The 27454-nt window shown below is 31.7% G+C and overlaps 1 protein-coding gene across 1 annotated transcript in view; it reads left to right on the top strand.

Moving 5' to 3' along the window:
- The window catches only part of PLEKHG7_1, a 176991-nt gene that overhangs the window by 46441 nt on the left and 103096 nt on the right, over positions 1-27454 (top strand). The window contains exon 2 of the mRNA XM_051213018.1: positions 1632-2059. Coding sequence (XP_051068953.1) covers positions 1632-2059 — 428 coding nt within the window. The remainder of the gene's footprint in view (positions 1-1631; positions 2060-27454) is intronic.

Raw genomic sequence — 27454 nt, 5'->3', positions numbered from 1 at the left:
CTTCGACACTGTTTTCTTTGTTCATATTGTCATTTACAATGTTTGAAGCTAAAGATTGTAGATGCTTCTTTAGTCCAAACAAATAAGTTCATCAGCGACTGATTTATGTTACATTGTATTACAATCGTTAAATTAACACTTTGATCTTTAAACTATACTTTATGTACTGAATCATATCATATGTAGGTAACAATTGGATTAAGATTACTGTTCAGATACGATAATTATTGTTGTAAACGAGATTTAAAGTTTGATGGTTAAATTTTCCTGTTTCTTTTAGTGTATATCATGTTTCAATACCATTCAGTTAACAATGGTACTTATGCGGACTTGGTATTTCAGTTAAAAAAACGTTACTTAAAGTGATTTGAATGATTTGTTTTGTGCATTAAGTACATTAGATTATTAATTCATTGATAAAAATACACTTCATTTGATGCATTCAAATTTAATTATTGACTGGATACTTTAATGACACAGTTTATTTTATATTTTGATGTTATTTTAGTGAGTTGCAAATATGTGGTTTGGTACAGATATCAGTGTTCATCTAGTCGTGATACCTAATTTTCATGGAGCCAAGACATTTTTCCAGTCGAGAGAGAATGACAAGTTAAATTCATCAGTCGATATAAGCTAGAACCTTATTGAAAAACAGGAAGCACTGGGCAACCGTTTGGTCCTAGTATGGAACTTCATAGGCAATAAGCGTCCACAACCCCGCTCGTGGTGTTCGAACCCAGGACCTCAGGACTCGCACGCAAAAGCTTAGCCTCTAGGTCACTCATCTAGCATTCAAAATTGTTGATGTCTAACTATTAAAATCACTATAATCTCTACATATCCCATTCTGATCTTAGTCATATGCTCAATAGTGACTAACTTCGAAAGGTATTTCCTGGAGTTCTAGTGAGAAGCTGTGACTAGTAGAGTTCAACTGGGTCTATTATGAGATAGTAACTTACTGATTACAATGGTGGACGATGGCGCAACTTCGTGGATTGATTGAATTTAGACATTAACACATTTTGAGTTCTGCAAGAAGTACGATCATTTCAGAACTCAGAGAAACTTATTTTCATCAGTTTTAGTTCATTTCTAATGTAATAATCTGTGTGTAATTATTGCACAGTTCATTATGATTATTTTAGTCAATGTCAGTTCATTATTAAAACAGTCTTCAGATCTGGGATCATGTACCTGAGTAGAGTTGAGATTTAAATCGAATAGGAAATAAAATTCTAAAATGTTGCTCTAGGTAGTGTAATCATATTCCATCATCTCTCAAACATTATATTTATTGTTGACTTCGGAAATGTGTGGGAAAATTGAAATGGGAGTTATTTTATTAAGTGATGTCATGGAACATAGCAATTATTATCCGTCGGTGTGTAACAATGCCGTTGACAAGTTTCCAGAGATCATCGAATTCAGTAACTTGGTATTAAAACGAAAATGGCTAAAACTAAAAGCTGATAACGATCATGTTTTAGTTTACTATATTGCTCTTCAATAATGTTAAATACCTTTTGATATTTAATTGCTTACTTGCGAATTCTAACTTTTTCATGTATTACTTGGTAGTAATAATAAGTGAATTTTTCATTCATTTGATTTATTCTCCTTTGTAGAACATTCTCATCATCCATAAATGTGAACACAATCACTTTAAAGTCAAATGATTTTGAGTCTTCTAATGATTTATCAAAGAGTCCACTTTTATTTTCATCAAGATTTCAATCATCGATATATGAAAGTAATAAAGATTTCAAAGAAGTACGTTTTATATGTGAAGATTCTAGTAAACGGAACTCAGTGAATACCGATGAAATTAATAATAATACTGATACTACTAACAATAAACAAGTAGTTAACATAATTACTCATAAAACCAATTGCAATGAGAATAACAGCACTATTAATAGAAAAGATTCAGTTCATAATGATTCATCTGAGAATATGATGAAAATATCAATAACAAATGGATTTTGGCCAGGCAATCCATATTCACCTTTACCATCACCGGATATATCTATCTTAGACTCTGATTTAAATGACAGTATGTGATTTTATTTGATAAATTATTTATTGATTATGCTTCATTTCATTCACCTTATATGAATTAATGTTGTTCCGATAAATAAGCCAAGGAAACATATAAATGCATTCAGAGGAACCAGTTCAATTCTAGAAGATATATAAACGTTCAGACAACAATTTATTAAAATATCTTTTAGCAGAAAAACTAGTGTAGTTAGGAGGAATATATGTCCCTAGTACAGTATATAGCCATTAGTGGTACTTTATGATATTACATATATGAGATAGTCATACTATGTAACCATTAAATTAGCACATCTTTGAACACCCTTTATAAGTATATTGTTGTATATATGTTTCAATTTATCTGGGTATAATATTATGTAACCTACCGTTTACTCATTTTATAAAATGAGCTATTTTCATTTGCTAAACAAAGAGTGACAAATAGTATGAATAACCCATGCTTCTTATCCGTTCATTACAATTAAATGTGTTTTGTAGTTAATGGGTGAAATTTATGTGAATGGCTTCATGTTCATTTCTGCCTTCTCTCGATGACAAAATAAACTGATTACAGTAATGACAACTACCCTGAGGAATCTCATCATAGGACGAAACGACCTTCCAGTACATCCAGATTTTCAAAGACAGTCTAACATTGATCGATTCATGATTTCAATGAAATTTAAAAATCCTGACAAACCCAAACTGATCATTCAAAATTATACTAACTAGTAACTAATTAAGATAATAAAAATTATGGCATTATAGCTTATATCAGTTCGTGATGAAAACCCTAAATCTAATTCATAACTCTAACTATCAACTGTAAATATTAATCCTAATTCCTCATACTGGTTTATAACTGTTATTTGGCCGTAGTATGCACATGGTTTTTCTCAAAATCTTCTTAGCATCGCTCAAAGATCGTCCACGAATCATAGTCTCACCCAATTTTTTTTTCAAAATTCTGATTACAATGTATTATTCACAGTATTTATTTTTAGACTATTTAATTTCAATTTTATTGTAATTTAATGTCGGTTACACACATATGTATATGTTTTGAACCAAACCATCCAGCTCAGAGTACAAAACTCCATCAAAATCATCTGCCCGAGTTATAAATCTTCTGTACCATCTCAAAATACATATACTTGATTGTTTTTTATCAAAGTGATTAATGCATTTTATGGAAGACAACCTGCTGTCCATCATCTTATGCATAAAACATACCAATAGTCAATTTAAACTAGACCACCATGGAAAACTCGGGAGCACTGGACAGCCATTTCGTTATAGTATGGGACTACTCAGCGCTACACGTCCACGAACATGCACCCAGGACTCGAACTCAGGACCTCCGGTCTAGCTTGAGAACGCTTAAACTCTAAACCACCGAGTGGGCCGGCATCAAACGGTGTTAATGTCTAACTTCAACCAATCTACGAAGTTGCGCCACTGGCCACCATTGTCTTCAGTGAGTTACAATCTCACAAAAGACTTGGTTGAACTATAGTGATCACGGTTTATCACTCGAACTCCTGGAAATGCCTCTTGAATTCAGTCACTAGTGAGCACATGATGATTAACAATATTCATTTACCAATTATATATATATATATATATATATATATATATATAATCTTGACAACTGGTTGATTGCGATAATCTGAAATAACCTAAAATTGTATTATAAATGACTATAATTTCAACACTCAAAGCATCGTTTAATCAATCTCTTTCGGAGTTCAGGCCCATTAAGCATAAGATCGGATAATGAATATTGCTTAAAGTCGACGATGGCTGTTAGTGTCGAATTTCAGAATGATTGATTTATCCGGTGTGGAAATGATCATTTAGATGAAGCTATATCACTGTTAATGTTCACAATAGGGCAGAAACGTTGTACCTGACATTTCAAATGTTGCGTCGTAACGACTACTGAAAAAAATACGTCCTTAAAAGCCTTAAATACTTCACAGCAACTTCAAAAAAATGGAACTGAATCTTCAGTTAAATAGGTTAGTTCAAAACCATGTAATTTTAAAACTTATACAGCCGATAAAATTCATGCGTGGATGTGCACTGCTGAGGAGTCCCATACTAGAACAAAACGGTTATCCAGTGCTTCCAAGATTTCAGTGGTTGTCTAACTTAGATTGATTAATGAATTTGACTGTACAATGTGCAGTCAAGTAACCAACTTGTCATCAGATATGTCTCAAAATATTTTAATCTATGTAAATAGTGTAGAGCTTAAACAACGCAATGTAAGTCTATTTTGTTAATGAGCCACAAATAGTACGAATTATAATTAACTGATCTAACTGCTAGTCAAATTTCAAATATTCTGCATTTTGTGGAAAATATGTTTCATTGTCCTTCGATTTTTTTGATTGTTCCAATTATCACAGGGAAAAGCATTCAAATTCATATCAGTTACTAATTGCATCAGTTCACTGAGCCTAGATTTAGTAGTTGTTCACATAGGAAAATCAGTGTTCAGCAACGTTCACCAACTTGGATATTCAAAATGGAAATAAGATGGTTTTTATGTCAAACTGTGATTGACTTTAACCATGAGTAGGAAACAACATACATACTTCAACAAGACACTCATTTAAAACCATTTAATGTTTAATAACTGACCGATGGGCGACATAGTAAATTATTCACATGGTAAACAAAATCGGTCATACCAATCGAAACTAGATACAGCAAACAACATTCGACTATTCCACATACAAAGAGGAAGTCTTAACTTATTATCACACGTAGCTATGACAACAACTGTGGAAACTAAAGTTGAGAAAACCATCTCACTAATATATTCATATTTTTATGCATGAGAAAATCTCTGCAATCAAACACATATTTAGAAGCATCAACTAGTAGACGTATCATATCATCAGGGGAATATTCATTTATTATAAATATGTTCATTGGAAGAAGACAACAATTGAATGTCACCAGTGGAGTGTTCACATACATACACCCATACACAGACCACTGAACTAAACAACGAAACTACAAACGTCTTATACTTTGACGTTAACCAGTAGTTGATTGTAAACATAGAAATGAGTAAATTTATCTAATTATATCTAATCACTCGACTGAAATGATGTCTTCTCACTATGTAAACTTTTCCATTAAGTTTACCGATAAGGAGTAACTTCAATGTACATTGATAATAAATATCATAGCTAATACTGTCTTCTATATCAATTCATCTTACTATTTTCAAAAGAATTTAAGACATAAAAACCTCTGAAATGCTTCATTCTTGTCATTGGTGAAGTGTTTTCCTTGAATTCAATGTCAGTTTTTGTTGCTTACTCAAATTGTTATCATCAGTTACTGTTATCATTTTTGAATTAAGTTTTAGAAAACATGATGACAGTAATGATGATGGTGACGATAATAATAATAATGGTGATAACATACATCTATGTATTCTTCACCCTGTGATGTTGCTTAAACAGACATATTGTATCAAGGGTATTGTTCCACCACTTTCAAATTATGATCGATTTTATGTCAACTGATAAAATGTCACAGCAATACCTGCTCAAAAATGAATGAACAGGAATTTTTAAAGATTTTCTATTGATCATTGCATAATGCATAGAGGTGAATAATTCCATAATGAACAGAGAATTTATATACTAATTAAAAATTCAACCATCGCACAAGCTGGTAGTTATCTATGCTCAGTAGTTAAGTGGACAACACGATGGTGTTTGGAGAGAAAGTTACTGTTTCCAAGTCCCAGAGCAAAAATCAACACTGTGATGAAGGTACATATAGCTGACGAGTCGTAAATGGGACGAGGAATGTGTCCTGGATTTCACTTCTAGTCACCATTTATCTCCGTTTAATATCTAATTATTCAGTTATGTGATTTTTTCTTCATTAACAAGTGCCTTACCATCGGTTTCAAAATCATGTTGACTTTAATTTATAGAATAAATAATTAGACTATCAGGATAGTTTTTAAAATACTTTTAGGTTGAATGAATCATAACAGTCCACAACAGAGTAAAACTATCCACCCTTTATCTCACACGTGTTCCTGAATTACCGTATTCCATCATGTATACCTTTCCAATCTGTCGTTTCAAACCATATCTCCAAGGTTCAATCTTTATTTTCATCATTGCTACTACGTTAGTTCACTTTGTCCTGCTATTTTTGCATCTCTTCATGCTAATCATATGTGGTTTAATCTTCTAATACATCTTTTTGCTAGACTCTGTGTTGATGCTGTCTACCTGTCAGCTATTTCTTATATCAGTGAACTATTCGAAGGACAAAAGTATTACTAGTTAGTCAATGAGCAATAATAAGTAAACGACCATTAAAAGTCTATAACACTATTCATATAATTGTTAGAATTCGGGATTCATTAGCAATTATAGGCCATAAAATCTAACGGAGAGCGATATCATTATTATTATTGAGCCATTCAATCGAAATCTATAGTTTAGGACTCCAATCGACTGGTTATAGAATATCTCCAACATTCAGTTATATTGGTAACAGCCATTTAACTTCTTTAGCCCGTTTAACAGTACTTCAAACCCTACTGTCAAAGAATTTATGGTGAGACTATAATTTATGGACGACCTTTGAGCGACGTTATACTGAGCTTGAGAGTATCCACTTAACAGCTAGGACCAAATGAGTGTTATAAAGCAGTTTGAAGAATAATGATTATGATTCACAGTTGATGATTAGGGTTAAGAATTAGATTATCACAAACTGACATCAGCTTTAATGCCAAAACTGTGAATGGATTTCGTGCCAAAATCCGAAACCTGTTTTTTTATACATGATTGGTTCGTCCATAAATTATAGTCTTGCGGAATTTATTTCTAAGCTTACAACGAACAGGTATGTTAAGTTCGCTTACTTATCGAAAAATAGTAATCTAGTAATAAATGTTTTTCAAGTTGATGTCAGTTTGGGATGCATATTTTCTTTTGAAAAATACATTGATAAGAGTGCTATAAACTGAGATAGTGAGTCAATCAGAATGTCTGATAAGAAGATCAATCAGTGTTAATCAGAAGTAACCTAAAGGATAAATGTATTTCAAGCTTCAGCCCAGAAAATTACATGTAACTTAGAAAATTTACGAAATCGATCTATCATTTCCATGTATGTTACCACTATTATAATAAAATCTAAACATGACTCTATCTTTAAACATCATGAGGTTACTAAGATGTATAATTTCAGTTATTAAAGTGAAGATATTGACTATTATCAAAATTTCCGAATGAAAGTAATAATGTTCACAAGTATACCAAAAGTATCTCACTATCTTACACTTCAGTTTTTAAGATTTTTGCTTAAATATGTTTTTGCTTCGTTTTTTGTTCTTTGACTAATCTCACGATATAATTGTTGTGCAGCAAAAAAAGAAAAAAAATGCTGATCACTTATACTCGGAACGAGGAACCCCGGCAATACCCACGATTCGAAAGTAAGAATACAAAGACTAGTATAAGTGAAGATTTATTAGCCTCGAACACTATGACGACAATGAATCGAATATAGTCTAAAATACACTGGTTCATATATTGAATGTACACCCATGCTGATTAATAATTAGGATTAGATCACATACTCAGTTATAACAAATCATTTACTGAGCATAGTTTATGTCAAGTGAATGCAAGAATACCGCATATTATAAAAAAGAAAATATCATACTGGAAAAACAATCAAATGATCCTCATGTTGAATCAAAATGGATGTAATATTCAATAAAACTCATAATAATGAGTAATTCAATCGAAAATTGGCTTTTCTTTCCATCATATCAAGCAATAATTAATCTACTGGGTAGAACTCGAGTCCTAACAATAATTGATCTTTGCCTGACTGATTGAAAAACATTATTTACTGAAGTGAAATCGTATCGATCTGAGTTTGATTTGATATTTTCAGTAGAAATCCCCAAATCTTGTTTTTTTTTCAATAAAATTTATTTGAAGAATAATTTCAATAGTTGAATTCATGAGTCAATTGAAACAGGACCACCATAGAACATCTAGAAGTACAGGACGGCCGTTCCGTCCTAGTATAAAGAATAATTCATACAATCAGGCTACATTCTCACCTGTTCAGAAAAAAATTAGTGTAACAGTATTATGATCCTAAATAATTTACAAAGTAAATACAGTAAATATTTAATCATTCAGTGAATTGAATGTTGACATATTTAGTTATTTATAAAGAGTTTGTATTTGAACCGTTAAAAATGTTATTGGTTAAATATATTTCATAGTCTTGTTTTGATGTGTGCTACTGATGTCGACAGATATAAGTAGTATATGTATCGCCAGTCGAATGTGAAATGCCTGGAGGCAGAAGATTAAGAAGACCAAAGTAAAGAGAACAAGAACAAAGAATGATTGGTTTGGAAATGAAGGAAAAATGAAGTCTGAGACGATTGATTAACATTTGCAGAAGAAACAGTCAAGTTTGAGACGATTGATTGACATATATTATAAGTGAAATATTTACTTTATGGTTCTCAGATTTTACTAAGACGTTCATGTTAGGTTCGTTAAGCCTGAATGCTACTACTGATTTGGCTTATTCAAAACGGAACGAACAATCAAGGATTCACAGACTCGATAGGCTATTCTGGTCTGTTGTCCCCGACTCAGCTAACTCGATCAAGAAGTCTTGGTAAAACGTAGAAGTGTATTCTACAAGCAACCAGCAGATACCAGGTCAATCAGACACACAAATCAAGCGTATTTATACAAATACATATAATCGATATTGCCATGGTAAAATTTTTTAAACATTAATCAATAAGTTCATCAACTGACTGCCATTCAAATATTAAAACATTTAATCGATAAGATAAAATTACAAAATATGAGTTTTGGGGATCTATCGTCCCCAACAGTTCAGTAATTTTGCATTCAAATATACTCAATTATCCTCATTTGTGTTCTCGTTCAGTACACTATAGATATCGAGATCGTGTTAGAAGTCAAAGATAATTGATTCGAATCTTATTATGGACACTACAATGAAGGTAGATTAATTCAACAGATCTTAAAATACCACAAAAATGAACCATTCAGGATCTTTACTGATATTCATAATCTAGAAAAATGTGGATTAAGTTGTTTGTTAAAACCAAGTAAACTAAATTATTCAAGACACTAGAGAATCATTTTATTAGCTAGAGGATAAAGATTAAAGGATTATCCATATCAAATGTTAGTGAATATTTAAAAGTTGCTTCAATTATATTTAATTACTAAATCATTTTATTATCTAAATCGTTAGAATAATCATAAAGTTATAATACTGTAATAAAAAATTTATCGGATCAACTCATTCGAAACGAACTTAAATTGTTTACAATGAATAGATCAGTGTTAGACCACCATTTTAAACTTAGAAGCACTGGATGGTTGCAACCATGATCTCGCATGCAGAACCTTCGGTTTCGTGAGTGAACGCTTAACCTCTAGACCACTGAGCCGGCCGGGATCCAATAGTGTTAATGTTTAACTTCAACTAATCCATGAAATATATATATATATATGTCTAAAATGACAAATGATTGGCACTCTGAAAGCGTTTCGCAAACATTTCTTTACATTATATGGTTGAAAATACTTTCGACATAACTAATGCAATGAAGTTCTAAGTAGTTCAGCGGATCAATCATTAAGTATTAAAAGTAATAGGTGTATCAAGTCGAATATGTTTTTATATTATATAACCATTATTTATTATTTGTTGGCTATTCATTATCCTAAAAATATTGCGATGTATATATATAATTGATCAAATTTTTCGTAATTGGCATCAGATAGATGAATGTCATCTATGAGAAGTTATATGTTTGACATCGAATAGAATCGTACTTAATCTCATTAGAAATTAAATCTTCAACAGGAAAAAAACTAATTAGGATCTCAGTCAGAAGATAGTATTGCATTGTGAGCCAAGTTGAAAAAGTGTTATGTCCTTGATCTGTCTACCCACTTTTAATGCTGAGGATAACTTGTCTAATCTAGATGCAACAGGCTGACTGGCTTAACTTTGAGTCTAGTAGGCGTGTATTCGAAGTGGGATAGAGAGAAGAAAACTATTCTATCACCTGATTGGCTGGCAAGCACGCTAGCGAGAGAAGACAAGTCTACTGGAGCCCTACTCGACTTATTCTCAATTCCGATCTGGTTCCCGTTTTCCCGATTTCAGATCAGTATAAAAAGATGCATGAATAAATAGATGACTAACCCGACCACAATGTACAATAATTAGGAAAATACAATTATGTCCAAAACTGGAGATTAGCGTAGAAAATAGAATACAAAATAATACCAGTTTAAGGGTTGTGGAGATTGTTAAGTTTTTGATTGAGATCATGAACCGATTGATGTTGAGGGTAGACATTAACACCATTTATGCCGGCTCAGTGATCCAGTAGGTTTCACGTTCGCGCGCGAATGAAAGCCCTGGGTTCGAATCTTGCGGGGTCGGGATCGTGGATGCGCACTGCTGAAGAGTCCCACAATAGAATGAAACGGCCGTCCAGTGCTTCCAGGTTTTCAATGGTGGTCTAACATCAATCGGCTCATAATCTCAATCCAAAACAAAATAATACTTTTAAATTACAATAGCTTTGGAACAAAAAAGGCTATGGCAGTGAATCATACACCAAACGAATGCTTGTGATCTATAGAATAGACTAGGAACAAAAATAAATGTTAATATCTTACAAGCTTTGAATTAAATGGAATAACGTCCCGAAAAAAATAGCTCCCGTAGTTGATCAAATCTTATTTCTCCGTTCACATTACAAAGCTTAGTCAATACTAAAGAATTCAATGATTCAATACTAACTAATATGTATATAAATAGTGTTGAAGATTCCCCTTGTTTTATCTGGCGATGGCTTATTTTCAAGGAATTAAAATATTCATCAAAAATCTTTATGAATTACGTCATATTTCATTGAATTTTTCCTCAAATGAATAAGATAATAAAAATGTTTACGTTTATGTATAAGATAATAATAACATGACTTATTGCATTTACCTAGTTCTCTTAAACAAGCAGAACAAACATTGTGGGATGAAGAACAATAATGATTATTCCACGTGCTAAACATTTTCCACAATAGTAGTAAGAATAATAATAGTAATAGTAATGATAGTAATATTAATAATGATAATAGTAATAGTAGTAATAATAATAATGATAAAGTAAGTGTGAGAAAACACAGTTACTTAGATGGTTGAATTAATAAGGAAACAATTATTTTTTAAATGATATTAAATAACCATAATTAAGAAATGAGAATTTTACTAAACTGAACAGTAGTGTTCTTATGAATAATGTTAATGAGTAGAAGAAAACGTTGTATTTCTAACATTACGTGACATAATGTAAACCAAGTTATTTTTATATTTACTCTGAAGAAGCAGCTTAAATTAAGTCACGAAATGTTAGAATTATAATTTTTCTATTCATTGGGATATAACAAAAACATATAAAAGATATGTGGACGATATCTTAACTGTTTGTGAAAGAAAGGTGGATATGAACTATTTATCGAATAAACTTAACCACATCGATCTGTCATGCAAAGAGGAGAGCGATTAGCTTCACTTTGTAGATATAATTCTGAGTAGACGAGAAGATGGTTCAATCAAATGATCCATTTTTAGAAAACCAACGTGGACAGCTCAAATACTTTAGTTATTATAGTTATTGCTCCGTGCAATAAATACGGGATTTAATAAGGTGCCTATTTAACAGGCTTGATCGTATTTGTACGCCATTGATGATGATGATGATGATGATGATGATGTTAAGTTGCTAAATAAAACATCAATGGAAAATGGCTATCCTCTTAAATTTATAAATAGATGGAAAGTTCATGGTACAGTGAAACCTACTATAACTTTATCAGAGAAAAAACGTGTCTACATCACCTTACCATTTAGAGGTGATTGTTATTATTATTGAGTTACACTGAAGAAGTGGCTTACATTAAGTGACGAAACCTTAGAAATACAATTTTTCTATTGATTCGGATACAACAGAAAAGAGTATTTATTATTAACTTTCTAGTAAATGCTCAATTTATTTGAAACATTCAAGTCCCACCACGGTATTGATATTTGTCAACTCACTAATAGTGTTCCTGTGGTCACATTAAAAGTGATACGAAATTTAAGGAAAATGTTACTGATAAACAGCATGTACAATTATAATTAGTCTATATTTACTGTTATTTTTATGAGTTAACTATAAAATACCAATTTAAAAATGAGTTAAAAAAAAGTTAGTGTATTAAATAAAGTCTGATTATAATTTCATAATATATAATAACAGTCATCATTTAGATCAGTTCAATTCACTTGAATTTTACATTTACTGATGATAAGTTGAATTTAAACATTCACACTATTGGATGTCGGCCGGCTCAGTGATCTAGAGGTTATGCGTTTGCGCGCGAAACCGATAGATCTTGGGTTCGGATCTCGCGGGGGTGCGGGATCGTGGATGTACACTGCTAAGGAGTCACAAAATAGGACGAGACGGCTATCCAGTACTTCCATGTTTTCCATGGTGGTCTAGCTCCCATTGACTCATGATCTTAACTATTAAATTTGCTATAATATTTACAAAAACACCTGAAATTTACTTATGAGCATGAAATACTAAATAGGATAAATTTCTTAGATCTAGCAAAAAATGAATTAATCATAGATGACTTAGTTTTATGCTGCGTTTACCATAAGAATAGTATATTCATTTCATTAGCATTCATTTAATATCATTACCAAGAAGTCTTAATGAAATACTGCTTTTTGAATGTAAACAGACGATGTTCTGAATATTCACTTGATAGCTCATTGGAAATTAATCAACGAAACTTTGTTGACAATAATTATCACATAAACTTTTCTATGAAGCACATTAAACTAACAAATGATATTCACTGATAAGGTTTTATAAAACTATTATTAATAGGGCTTAGTCCTAGCATGGTAGAATATGTGACGACAAACCATAACAACACTATTGTTCACTTTAGTAAAATTCTCATTTCCTAGTTATAGCTATTATATGTAGTCTTTATATTTAATATCATTCAAGAAATATCCAATTCCTTATCAATTTAATCATGTAATTAACTGTATTTTCTCACACTTACATTATCACTATTATGGTCACCATTAATATAAATGTGTTTATGTAACATTTACAGCAAAAGAAATAAAATGTATTCACTTTATTTTACGATGTTTACTACTGTTACCGTAGAAAATGCCTTATTGATTTAAATATTCAATTTCGTAACAATTTGGTTGCTGATTCAATCTTCGACCAGTAAGGTATAATATAGGTAGTCATATAGTGTTATATAGTTTCAATAGTTGAGATAATGAGTCAATTGAAGCTAGACCATCATGGAAAACTTGGAAGTCCTGAATGACCAACTCGTCCTAGTATGGGACTCCTCATCACTGCGCATTGACGATCCCGCCTCGCAAGATTCGAATCAAGGAACTATCAGTCTCGCACGCGAGCGCTTAACACCTAGACTGCTGAGCTGACTGGCATCCAACGGTGTTAATGTCTAACATCAACTAATCCACGAAATTGAGCGAAACATCCACCATTGTCACCAGTGAGCTACTATCTCACAACTGACCCGGTTGAAAGTTAAAATTAGAAAATCAAAGTCAACATAACATTTTATTGAATAGAACTGTAAATATATACGTTTTACTGTACTGAATATACGGACTTAATTGTGCACATCGCGGACCTATTAAATGATAAGGTGAAAAGAAAATGATGATGAAAAAATTATGTTTATTACAGTAGACGAAGGCAGTGAACGTGTTTAATTGTGCAATAGGAAACATGGAACATGATCGAAGATATATGAATGAACAAAATAAGAATGAGAAAAACACATAGAAAATAGATAATAGATTAATTAAATTACGTGTTAAAATTGAGTGATGGTCATTATGTTGTAAACAAGAACACAGGTGGGGACAACCAATACAAAATTACAGAATGTATTGTTAAAATATGAGAACTATACACTGAATACTTCATTTTTCAAATTTCCATCGTTTGTCCTTCATATTCTGTATGCTTCTTCCTATTCACAATTCGTATCGATTTGTGGTTCTGTTCTCTTCAAATTGATCATTTTAGCCTTCTGATATCAAGGTTTCCACTTCTGACTGATGTTAAATACTACTTATGTCGACAGACATAAGTAACATACATCACAGTTATAGTGATGATAATGATAATTACTATCAAATTACTAATTGAGATAATATACATACATTTTTTTATGTTTTCGTAACAAAAATGTATTTGAGCAAGACGGACAAACATGACTGAATAATAGCCATCTACAACCATATCTATCTTCACTAACAATAAACATTAGTGAATGTAGATATGAGTGCAAAGATTTAGTAAGAACCAAAGAAGCAAGAACGTGAATACTTGGTTTTTGTGCTAGAATTAAATCTATTTAAATTCACCTTAGATGTGATAAGGCAATTAATACAATTTAAATTCACTTGATATTGTTTACTTGAATCTTCCCATTGATGTTTAGGACTGCATTTGATCAGTCCCTTATTGACATATGTGAATAATGTACGTATTGCCACGATATTACCTTAATTCACAAGCATTATAGGCAAAGATGGATAATGGCTAGCAGTGGAATCCATGATTCGTGTTTCGTCTTATTTGGGACTGATCAGTTAGGTGTATCTTCATCTCAGAGTTAATGTTCACTCTGGGATTCGACTACTAGCCACTATCCATCTTTGCTTATAATTAATACAGTTGTTTTTAAAAATCGACATTTCAAACTTACCATATAGCATTATATAAGAGACTGAATAACCAAGTCTCGTAACACACTAATTATGTTTATACTATTGTGTGGAATTTCAGTAATTAACCCTTTTAATAGCCAGTCACTAAAATAATTTGATACGTTTATATCATTCCAAAGCGATGGTACCATACAATCGACATTTTGCAGAACTTCGGGAATTTCATTTATCTTCAAGAAACTTCAGTTTTTTTTGTAAATATGATGTTAATTCACTTAACTAGACAATATTTATTAATCAAACTAGTATTAAGCTTTCATTTGATCACAAATGTTTCCTTATAATTCAATATAAAATATACTTTAAGTGGATTTATACTACTATTACATCTAATAGTAGTTATAGTGTATGATTTTAAAACAATAAAATTAATATCAATACAATGAAATATTAATTTTTCCGGTTAGCATTTTTTACCGAGTTAGTATTCTACGGGATAGGGTTGCTAACTCCATGCCCAACCCTCCTCCTTTAGCCGGGCATTAGACTGGTAGTAGCCACAGAGGGACTCCAGGCGGAGTTATAATGAAATATATTCACTCAATAATAAGTCTGTTGTTAAACAATCAACGTTATTAAATTTTATATAAAGTGTATTGTTCCCCCTCCCATTCTAGTATACTTTAGAAACAGACTCTTTATTCAATCTATTTGCGCAGTTACAAACATATTAACATTACACAATTTAAAATACCGAAATAGACGTTTATTGAATAGAAACATTTTAGCATCTACTTAATTACTTATATGATATACTTTAACATAATTAAGAATATGTTTTGTTTAAATAAAGTTACGTAATCTATTTACAGGAAATGCAAGACTCAAGTACAAAGAAATTATACAACATGAAGTATTCTATTAAATTTAATATATATATGGATAGGAAAGGCATAGTTTTCCATTCGAACATTGATAAATCTGAAATTACAACTTAGTATAATAATTTGATAATAGAATTCACGAGTTAATTGAAGCTAGACCACTATGGAAAACTTGAAATCATGATCTCAACCATTGAAATTACTATAATTTCCACAAATCAATTTCTGATTATTAGAATAATAGGTAGATGTTTCATTTCAAGCAACTATGAGTTGGAAAACTGTTAGGAAATTAGACACTACTACAAGAAGCATTCGTCGACTTAGGAAGTGCAGAATTAAGAACTGAAAACTACTAAATAAACGGCAAAAACAGTGCTTCCAGGTTTTCTATGGTAGTCTAACATTAATTGGCTAATGAATTCAACTATTAAATTACTATGATATCCACAAAAACACTTCTCTGATTATAATCATCATATGATAGACGGTGGCGCAACTTCGTGGATTGGTTTAAGTTATATATTAACATCATTGGATACCGGCCAGCTCAGTGGTCTAGTGCTTAAACACTCGTGAGGTGAGATCGTGGATACTCACTGCTAAAGATTTCCATACTATAGCGAAACAGCTATCTAGTGCATTCAGGTTACTTATGGTGGTCTTGCTTCAATCGACTCATGAATTCAACTATTAAATTACTATTATGTCCACAAAAACCCTTTTCTGATAATAACAATACATTTGTTATGAAAACAAGGAAGATTGTTGAAATGAGAAAAGGTTTATCTTATTTTTCGTGGGAGGAATATTGATGCATTTGAAAAAAAAAGAAAATGGCTTAATTTCAGGTTCTTTTTTAAGTTGAAATTATCATTTAGAGTATTAGCAGTTGTCAACTGCAAAATTAACGAATAGATTAACATAGTAACAGATTCAAACAAAGTTAGACAGAAAATTGCCAAGCAACAATTATATCTATCCATTGTTATATGGACCTACACTAATCTATCCATAACAATCTATTCAATGATCCTTTAAAAATGAAATTATTGATTTATCTTTCAATAGAATTTCTAGCCTGATATGAAATTATAATTCGGATTTTTGTTGATTTGTTTGTTTTGTTTGAAAATATGAAAATAATCCATCTAAGAGATGATCATAATTATTGTAGCTTCTTTAAACTACTATTATAACATAGGTATCATGACCAAGATTGGCTAATTACTGATTTGCCTCTTCAATCGTGTGTTTGGACATTGTCACACACAGGTAGATGGTTGTATTTGTTGACATGATAACTGTCTTTCGTTTTTAGGTATCATTATCAAGATTTGAATTGATAATTTCGAATAAATTGAGCATGTATTGGATTGTAATAAATAAATTAATATATTTATAATGTTTTAATGAGTAGGAAAATTAAATTTTCTGACGTTTCGTGACTTAGTCTAAGCTACTTTTCAGAGAATAAACAAATGATCAAGTCAAAATTATTCCAGGTCTAAATACTTAAACGGAAAAACGCAAGAATATGCTGTAATGATTAAGAACAGGAATGGGGACGACCGAATGTTTTCAAGCACAAAATTACAGAACATCTTACTAAAAATCTGAGAACCATACAGTAAATAATTAATTTGCATAATCTCAATCAATTGTCGCAAATTTGACTGTTCCTTTTGTAAATATCAGTCCATCGTCTCAGATTTCATTGTTTATGCATTTTTATACCGATTTCTTTCCGTTCCCGTTCATTCCCTCTTGATTTTCCTCTGAAAAACATTCTATTCCTGACTATCGTTATATACTACTTATATGGATACAAGTAGCTCACACAACAATACTATTATGATCAGAAGGGGTTTGTGGAGATTTTTAGAAATTTTCACAGATTAAAATCATGAGTCAGTTGAAGCTAGACCACCATTGAAAACCCCTTCTGATAATAATCATCTGCTCACTAGTGACTGACTTCAAGAGAAATTCATGGAGTTCTAGTGGGAAGCCGTTACCAGTGGAGTACAACCAGGTCTGTTGTAAGATATCAGCTCACTGAAGACAATGGTGTATGGTGGCGCAACTTCGTGGATTGGTTGAAGTTAGACATTAACACCGTTAGATGCCGGCCCAATGGTCTAATCGTTAAGTGCTCGCACGCGAAGCCAGTAGGTCCTGGGTTCGAGCCCCGCGTGGTGTGGGATCGTGGATGCGCACTGCTGAGGAGTCCCATACCAGGACGAAACGGCCGTCTAGTGCTTCCAGGTTTTTAATGGTGGTTTAGCTTCAACTGACCCATGATTTCAATCTGTGAAAATACTATTATGACAATAAAAATCTTTCTATTAAATAATATAAAAGTTAGAATACATTTTTTCCAAATAATAATCCACCTTCATTTTTATCAATAAAATAAGTTTAGTTCAGTTCGTTTCTCATCCATCTACAATCATCTAACAATCTTTTTTAAACAAAAACAAGCAAACAAAAACATAAAAAATCTATTTCAATCATGTATAAGTTATCAGTAAGGAAATAAAGCAATGTTCAGTTAATTGCTACTAACAAGCAATTATGAAAAAAATAGAAAAAAATGAAAATAGAAGTTAAACATTAACACCGTTAGATGCTGTCTTAGTAATCTGAAGGTTAAGTGTTAGCACGTGAGACAGGAGGTCTTGAGTTCGAATTCCGTCTGGGGGGAAATCATCGGTGTGCACTGCAATGGACTTGCAGTTATACATTTTAAAAAATCATTATCATCATTTTAAGTCAGAAAAACGAAGAAAATCTGATATTTTATTTATTTATTTAATTGAATGTAATATGTATGTCAAGATGATATATAAAATGGAATCAAATACATGACACTATGTGTTCAAAGCTTCTTGATGGAAGGTTTGAAATGAGAGAATGAATTATTTACTCATTTAACATCGTCTCTCTTAAGTCATTTCATTCGTTAATGTATTTGAATGTCATTGCCAGTGAGTTTTGGTAATTTTATTTTGAAGTCTGATAGTTTGGTTCTTTTCAAGCAGACTCTATTTTGCTTATGGGTCAAATTAAGTTAGTTAAAATTTAGAATCTTTCATAGTAGCTAGATGATATTTAAAAAATGAACTGAGATCGAGTAGGATGAAACGCACGTCATGGATTCCACTGCTAGCCACTATTCACTTTTGCTTAAAAAGCTTGTGACTTAAGGTTATATCGAGGCGATTCGCACAAGATGCACATATGCCGTTAAGAGACAGATCGACTGCAATCCTAAGCAACAATGGGAAGATACAAGTAAACCAACATCAAGTGAATTTGAGACCAACTTTGGCTGTAGAAGTCACTATAACCTGTTTATTATTGTTGAGTTATTTTTTTGTGATTGCTTTGAGGTTTGAATAGTTAAATATTTCTTCAGAAAATACTGATAGCTGAGATGTCTTTTTATGTTTAATATATCCCTATATTGATATCAATCATATACTCACTAGTGAATAGCTTGAAGGTGGATTTTCTAGAGTTCTAATGAGAAGCCGTGACCAGCGAAATACAATCCGTGTCGAGTATGAGATAGTTATTCACCTCATACAATAAAGGATGAGTTGAGTAAGATCATGGACATTAACTCCATTGAATACCAGCTTAGTGGTCAAGAGGTTAAGTGTTCGTAATCGAGACCGAAAGTCCCAGATTTGAATCCTTTATGCGCGATTGTAATGCTCACTGTTGAGGAGTCCCATACTAGGATACAGTGATTTCAGATTTTCAATGTTGATCTAACTTAAATCGACTCGTGAAATCAAGTGTGAAAATATCAACAAGCTAAAACATGACATAATTTAAACATATGGTATCAACTGTTTTATTGATTCACTAATCAAGTAAATGGACTTTTTTGAAATGTTTATTAGAAAAAAACTTATTTTTTCATTTAATTAGAACGATAAATAAACAGTTCACCGGTAGTGTATTTATTTTTCAGATTCTATTCATCTTCTGTTTCCATGGTGACTTAGTTACGGATATTGCACAGGTGTATTTATAGAAATAAATACTACTAGGTTAAATAGGAATGAACTATTCTTGAGAAGATTAGTTCAATTACACAATATGATCTAAATAATCAGTAGTTAAACAGTAGTATATAACTGTATACAAAGGAAAATAAACCAAAGTTAGATTATGTCCAAATTTACTTATATACAAAACAAGTAAATTACTATATCATCTAAGAATAATATTTTTTCAGTAATCATGTTTCAACACATTGATAATAAATAATATCCGTTTGAATAGCTGACTTCATAAGTCGATTAAAGCTAAACCACCATAAAAAACCTGGAAGCATTGGACAACTGTTTCGTTCTAGTATGGGACTCTTCAGCAGTGTTTTCAACGTCCCTTATAGTTTTGATGATTTGGTAATGATTTTATTCATTCTCGGGAGATTTTTTTCGTTTTGAATGATTCATGAATTACAAGATCAATATATAAACAGTATTTGAGTAGCTTCCAAATCCTAATGAATCACTAGAATTAATAAAATTTGACTTTAATTTTATGCTTACGAAATACAAACGATGGTCAAAATAAGACTTGAAATGTTTTTTATTATATAAATGAATGATTATAGATCCCAGTTATATTTACAATATTCTAAAATTGATGAAACATTCAAAAGTTAATTGGATGTTTCAAAGTGTTGTGAGATAGTATCTCACTGAAGATAATGGTGGTTATGTTGCTCGATTTCCTTGATTGGTTGAGGTTAAACATTAACACCGTTGAATGCCGAACAACCCGGTGGTCTGGATGTTAAGCGTTCGCGTGCGAGACTGACAGATCCTTGATTCGAACCTTGCGGGGGCGGGATCTTAGATGTGCACTGCTGATAAGTCTCAAAATAAGACGAGTTCGTCATCCAGTGCTTCCACGTTTTCCATGTTGGTCTACCTTCAATTGACTCATAATCTCAAATATAAATGTTTTGGATATTCATTCAAAACATAAACCTTTTCAGTGAGAATTCTAGAACAAAAGAAATTCAAAAATAAATGAAGTTTTGAGCATCAATTTATTCTATTAATTGTCTCTTGAATAATATACTTCAAACGATTTAATTAAGCAACCATTTGTTTCAAACAATAATGTATGACTGATCAAGGTGAGTTGAGTAGAAATGATCGACTGACAGGATCACTTCTCAACTGTGTTCATTGAAATGTCATCATTCAACCCAGAGAAACTAGAGGAAATTGACAGTTAGATGAAAAAAATATAAAGGTGAATGGGTAATATGAATATGATCAGGTTTTTATTTTACGATAGCTTAGCTATAATGACAACTTAACAATGAATTGTATATCATAATGACATACATATACTTTAGTGAACGAGATCACAAACGGGAGCAGCCAAATGTACTTTGACAACATTACAGAATATCTTGATAAAATCTAAGAATTATACAGTAAATACCTTGCAAACCATCAATCAATTGTCTCATACTCTGTTGTTCCTTCACTTTCACACGGTTCAATGCTTCCAGGTTTTCAATGGTAATCTAACATCAATCGATTCATGATTTCCATTTGATCATATTGTTTTGCTATAAGTCAAATAAACCTAATAATTTCTTGTCTCTCAACATATTAGAATTCACTTTTCAAGCTTTAATCTAATTTTACCTTTTATAATTATGTAGTTAAGTCAAGTGTAAGACATTGAGAAAGTTATTGTCTTGTGTGAAAAGCTGTATGCAGTAAGTTCACTTCAATGACTATGTTATTATACATAGTTCATTATATTTAAAGCCAGAATATGTGTTATGTAATATTAAGTCAAATTGATTTTCTCTTTTTGTTTTTCCTTCATCTACCAAGAATATTAATATTCATGGTTGTAACTATTTAATTCCTAGTCTACTTCAGTTAACACAGTGAAAAGAATGTTCTTAACTTCATAAAGCTTTATTATAATGTAAAACATAGTCACTTACACTTTATTATTTATACCATTAAGGGCTTTTTAGTTAATTATCATCTACGTTAAATAGAATTATCAGGTTTGAGGGATATTCATAGTGAATAGTACTGGGTTTGTAACCAATTGGTTGTAATTATTACATTACACTGATTATAAGAATAATCGTCTTCTGAAGTTTGAACACAACAAACGAATACTTGATATACGGTTGAAGCGATACAGTGTGTACAACAGACACTGTATACGTGAAAGAAATGTTGATGAGCAGCTTTTTCAGTCTTCTAATTATACTGGATTTTCACGTGAATAGCATGAAGTCATTAAAACTATTCTTACAATGGTGTGATATCAGTGGAAAACTATTAGTTCTTAATAAATGAACTAAGATCATTTTCAGTGTCAATACAGAGTAGTTTCAGTTTCTAGCAAATATGGAAAAGAATGAAATCTGAAAGCAAAGAAAGACAGTAATAAAAATTACTTTGATCAGTTTACTGTTATGCAAATACTAAGTCGTTTTATGATCTACTGATTTAGATAGATATTACTAAAATTAATTAGATAAACGAAGTACAGTGTTAGTGTAAAATGTCTAAAAGAAGAAATATTTAGTAACTATGCTCAGCAAAAACAAATGATTAATCATTTATTCTCGGTTTAATTACACTAGTGGAATGGAATATAGTCACAGGTGTAACCATCGACTTACCAAACAAACAATAGTAATGATTCTATTTACGGACATATTGAAGCAAATAGTTTCAGTTTCAAAAAATCAATTGCAAAATAATTCACATAAAAAAAAAGATTTAGGATAGGACATATCTATTTTTAAAAGTTGAGATCATAGGTCGATTGAAGCTAAACCACTATGGAAAACCTAGAAGCACTGGACGACCAACTCGTCCTATTGTGGGACTCCTCAGCAGTGCGCATCCACGATCCCGCCTCGCAAGATTCGAACCCAAGAACTATCAGTCTCGATTTAAAGTTATAAATGCTAAGGTGGGCGTTTCTGTATATGTTATTGCGACTGTGGATGTGAAAAATAGTTTATTTAATATTTTGAAGGTGAACACTAAATTTAATTATAGAGTACTCTCACATCAAGGATTAAGTCCAGGCCTAATGCATGTAGATTTACAGTTTAAAATACCTGTCTCCAGTGTGAGAGTGAATGCTTCCAGAAGATGTAATAGAAATTCGGATTCACCATATTTAAAGCAGATGGTGTTGGGAAACCCAAGAAGACCTTCGAGAAAAACCCAAAGGGGCCCTGAAAACGCTGAGAAATAATTTATCTAATCAGAATTCAATACACGCTTCTCAAAAAGATCTAGAAAGTGAAGAGTCACATGTCACACTTCCGACTGGATGATGACCTATCCTGGCACAATATTTAGAAGGGTTCCAGAAATTCCCATAAGCCCAAGATCGTCTGAAATGCTATGAGTACCCTAAATTTTTTGTACATAAAATAACCTTTTAGTAAAGCGTTCTTCCCATATTTTGCGCCTTTCCTCACATTTCAAGTTGACGTGTCCGCTCATCCTGTGAGTGACTAGAAGAGCTTAGGAAATCGAATCAAGAGTTCTGTCAGAAGATTTATCAGATGGACAAGGGATTCCTAATTATTTTTGAAGTTGAACTAAAATATAATATTGCAGTCAGAAACCAAAAGTGAAGAAATCTCACGGAAAAATACACTACGACAAATCCCGATTTGATAGTCTTGATTTAAACTTTGCTTTTTAAAAAATTCATCTTTTTTTGTGATTACTACTGTATAACTTACAAAATCATTAATACATACACCAAAGACTTACTAATATCATTCACCTTGTAAACCTCATGATCCTGATAACGATTCCTAATGAAGTAACTCGTCCCATAGCAGTGTTCATTTTCTAGCTAACATCGCTTCATAACACAATACACTTGAAGATAATATAAATCTTTACTTGAGTATTAAAATTACATTAAGACACTCTGGATTTTTTTGATGAATTTTTAAATAAAACAGAGAATTTCAATACCAAAAACCGAGAACATTTATGTAATCATCAAGTACACTTTATATTTCAAACATCTCAATGAATGAGCAAAGATGGAGTGTGTCCAGCAGCGAATACCAGGATGCTCATTTCTTTCTATTTGGAAATCGTCAGCTAGATGTATCTGCATTTCTGAGCTGATGTTCACTTTGGGATGAGAACCAAGCACTGTTTGCTTTAAATGCCATCTCGTTATCACTTAGCTACTGATTTCTAACAGCTATTTGATTGTGAAATGTGGTGAAATTTAAATTCACACAGTATTATTTACTTGATGAAAGCCGAATGAGATGAAACTCGTATCCTGAATTTCACTACTAGCCACACTATGTCTTTGCTCATTATACTTGTAAATTAAGGCAATATCGATCCAATCCATACAGGATGCACATATTCCAATAACAGACTGATCATTTACAGTCTCAAACATCAATGAGAAGATTCATTTAAACAATATCAAGTACATTTCAATAAATGTTATCAGAGTTTCATCAAAACAAATCCTAGATATATTAAACTGTCACAGATATTAGATTTCACATAATTTCTATTTCATTGTATAATATGTAATTTATAATTATTCATAATTCATAAATAACATTTTGAATATTCATTATTTACGGACAAAATAAATATACTACTGATTATGAATATTATTTATTCTTATTCACTAGAATGAAAAATTAAACAACATTTCCTAGGAGATTCAATATACATTTGTATATGTGTATTTATGAATCCGTTCTTGATGCTTGTTGAGTAGGCAGATGCAACTAATAGACGTAATTTGTTTTTTAATTATTTTTTTTTAATGTTATCATAAACTAATCAATAACGTTTCCCATTATGTGCCCACGAGTCAATGGATTGCATATGTCTATTGCATAGAGATGAAGAGAATTTCATTCATAATTAATAAACAAGTAATATAACGCTGAAACACATATAGAAGTCCATATATCCTTGTTTCTATATTGAAATATTTCACATCAATTAGAAATGAATACTACTTATTTTATGTTTTGATATTGCTTAAATATGAACATAATTTATAGACTATATGTTTACTAATTGATAAGCATTACATTGATTTTGTTTATCCTTATCATTTGTTTAAGTACATTGTATAGCTTTTAAAAATAGCCATTTGATGAACCATTGAAAATGTGATCGCTGTAAAATTCCCATTATAATCAAGCACAATTATATGAATGAGGAATATTCTTTTCAATAATTTCTCATCAGGTTCTACAATTATAAATCCAAATTAATAATCTATAAAATTGGTCAGATTTAAGACAGAGTACATCATTTGGAAATTGTAATATGTGAATCAAGAATTGTTGTTTGTCATGTGAAATCAAATCAGATCGTTAATGTTGGGACTGATTAATATAAAGTGTTAACTTGAACCAGTTTATAAGCGAAATGAAATTGCGAGTGAAATGATCAGAATAAATATGGTCAATTTGGGATGAGAGAATAATGGGATAAAAATCAGGAATTACGTAATATACAGAATAATATGATTTAGGTCAGATATAGTAGATTTAGGGGTGGACATTGAATAAAGTTCTCAAAAAGGTTATCAAGTGTAATAATAATAATAATAATAATAATAATAATACGTTTGGGGCATAAAATGAACATTAATCAGATTAAATCAGCATATTATAAAATTAATTATTAACTAGTTGACCCCAAAGCTGGCCAGGGTAAAAGGAGTGGCTAAACATACTTCTTTTGGATGCAAAGCTCTGGCTTTTTGATCCGAATAGCAATTGCTTCAGCCGTCTGTAGGATTCACAGTCTGACGGAATTAGGTAGACTGCTGTTAACACGATAGATTATTGCAAAAGATTGCTCCATGTTGGTTGTATGTCCTGTTTGAACTAGATGTCTAAGATAGAACTGTTAACAGTTTTGACAACACCTTTGCTTAACCACACGGGGAGGTGCTCACGAGCCCGAATGTACAAATTCCTAGAATATCTGCTAATATAACTTGCTCCACAGGAGCAGTTGAATTGATACATACAGAAGGAGGCGGCTAGTCTAGGTAATTTATCTTTCAACCTCGGAGTGATTATTGGTCGTGTGGAGAACATTAGTTGTAGTTTAGCCGCATTAAACGTCCTTTGAATTGATCTGCTTAACTTAAGTCTTAGCATTTCACTCGGTGCATCGCCTCTGAATTGTAAGCGTACATACAGAGGCTTTTTATTTGCAGTTGAGTATTCTCTATGCCGTCTTTTATTAACTATGTTTCTATTTATAAATTTCTCAGGATATCCATTTTCCTTCAGGGTTACGTATAATGACTCTGTTTCATCTTCAATCGTATCCACAGAGCATATAGTCTTGATTCCATGATGCAGTGTCATCATTTTAGTTAAGTAGGTCAAGTGTATAACCATATCGCTTAAAAACCATGTGTAATTAAAATTTTACTTCATTTAAACTGTTACACAGTTTAAGTTTTGCCAAAATGTTATGATGATGTTTTGTTTGGTTTGAGACCTAATGATTCAAGAATGAATTTCGTGGGATATTTTTCATATATACTTTGATTGAGTTTTAAACTAGATTATTGATCAGTGTTATTAAACTTTATGTAGAATTCATTTTGTGGCAATAAAACATATATATTTAGTATGTTTCCATGCAATGAAATCAGATTACAATCACGCTTGAAACATGAGAATGATTTCATGGCTTCAAGGTTTAATTCAGTGTTTTTATAGTATGATTACGTTAAAGCTACTAACGTTACTAATGTTACTAACCTCATGCTCAAACTTGATTATTCACTCGAGTTTAAAACCAGCTATAACTCTAGAAGAGCTACAGGTGAAGTTACATTAAGAGCATTAATTTTAGTCAAGTTCTTAAATGCCTGGAACTAAATTTCAGTATGGTCAAGAACATGAAATATGTAGTAATTATTTTTTACATAAACATTTTCAAATTCATTTCTCAAATGCTCTTTTTATATTTATCTTAACTTTCAACTTATATAACGTTTCGGTCATTTTTACTAACTAAATTAGCTCATATTCCATAACAATAAATTTTCATAATTATGAAAGTATATATATCAGTGTCATGGTTGAACTTGATAACTTACTTACTTACTTACACTTGTTATCCTTCATGGAAGAGAATAGGCCACCCACCAGTATTCGTCATCGAATACTCTGTCCTGATCAGTCCTTTACAATTGTTTCTAATTGCTATCCATTCTTTTGGTGTCTACTTCCAGATCTCGACTTAGTGTGTTATTCGGCCTTCCTCTTTTCCGTTTCGTTTCAGGATTCCCAATCAGCGCTCGCTTCATGATGCTTTTTGAAAATTTCCTCTAAGTATATCCTTTCCACTTCCAACATCTTTCTCTAATTGTCTCTTCCGTTGGAAACTAGTTTGTTCTCTCACATGGTACACTATTGCTGGTGGTATTCGATCAACGAACATTCAATATCTTACATAGACAATTGTTTACAAATACTTCTACATTGTAATGATGGTTGTGGTAGTGCTCCACGTTTCAGTACCATACGGTAGAACTGTCTTGACGTTCTTATTGAAGATTCTGACTTTAATATCG

This window comes from Schistosoma haematobium, chromosome 3 (genome assembly GCF_000699445.3).
Source record: "Schistosoma haematobium chromosome 3, whole genome shotgun sequence".
NCBI classification, from domain to species: Eukaryota; Metazoa; Platyhelminthes; class Trematoda; order Strigeidida; family Schistosomatidae; genus Schistosoma; species Schistosoma haematobium.
This window is presented reverse-complemented; position numbering and strand designations above follow the sequence as displayed.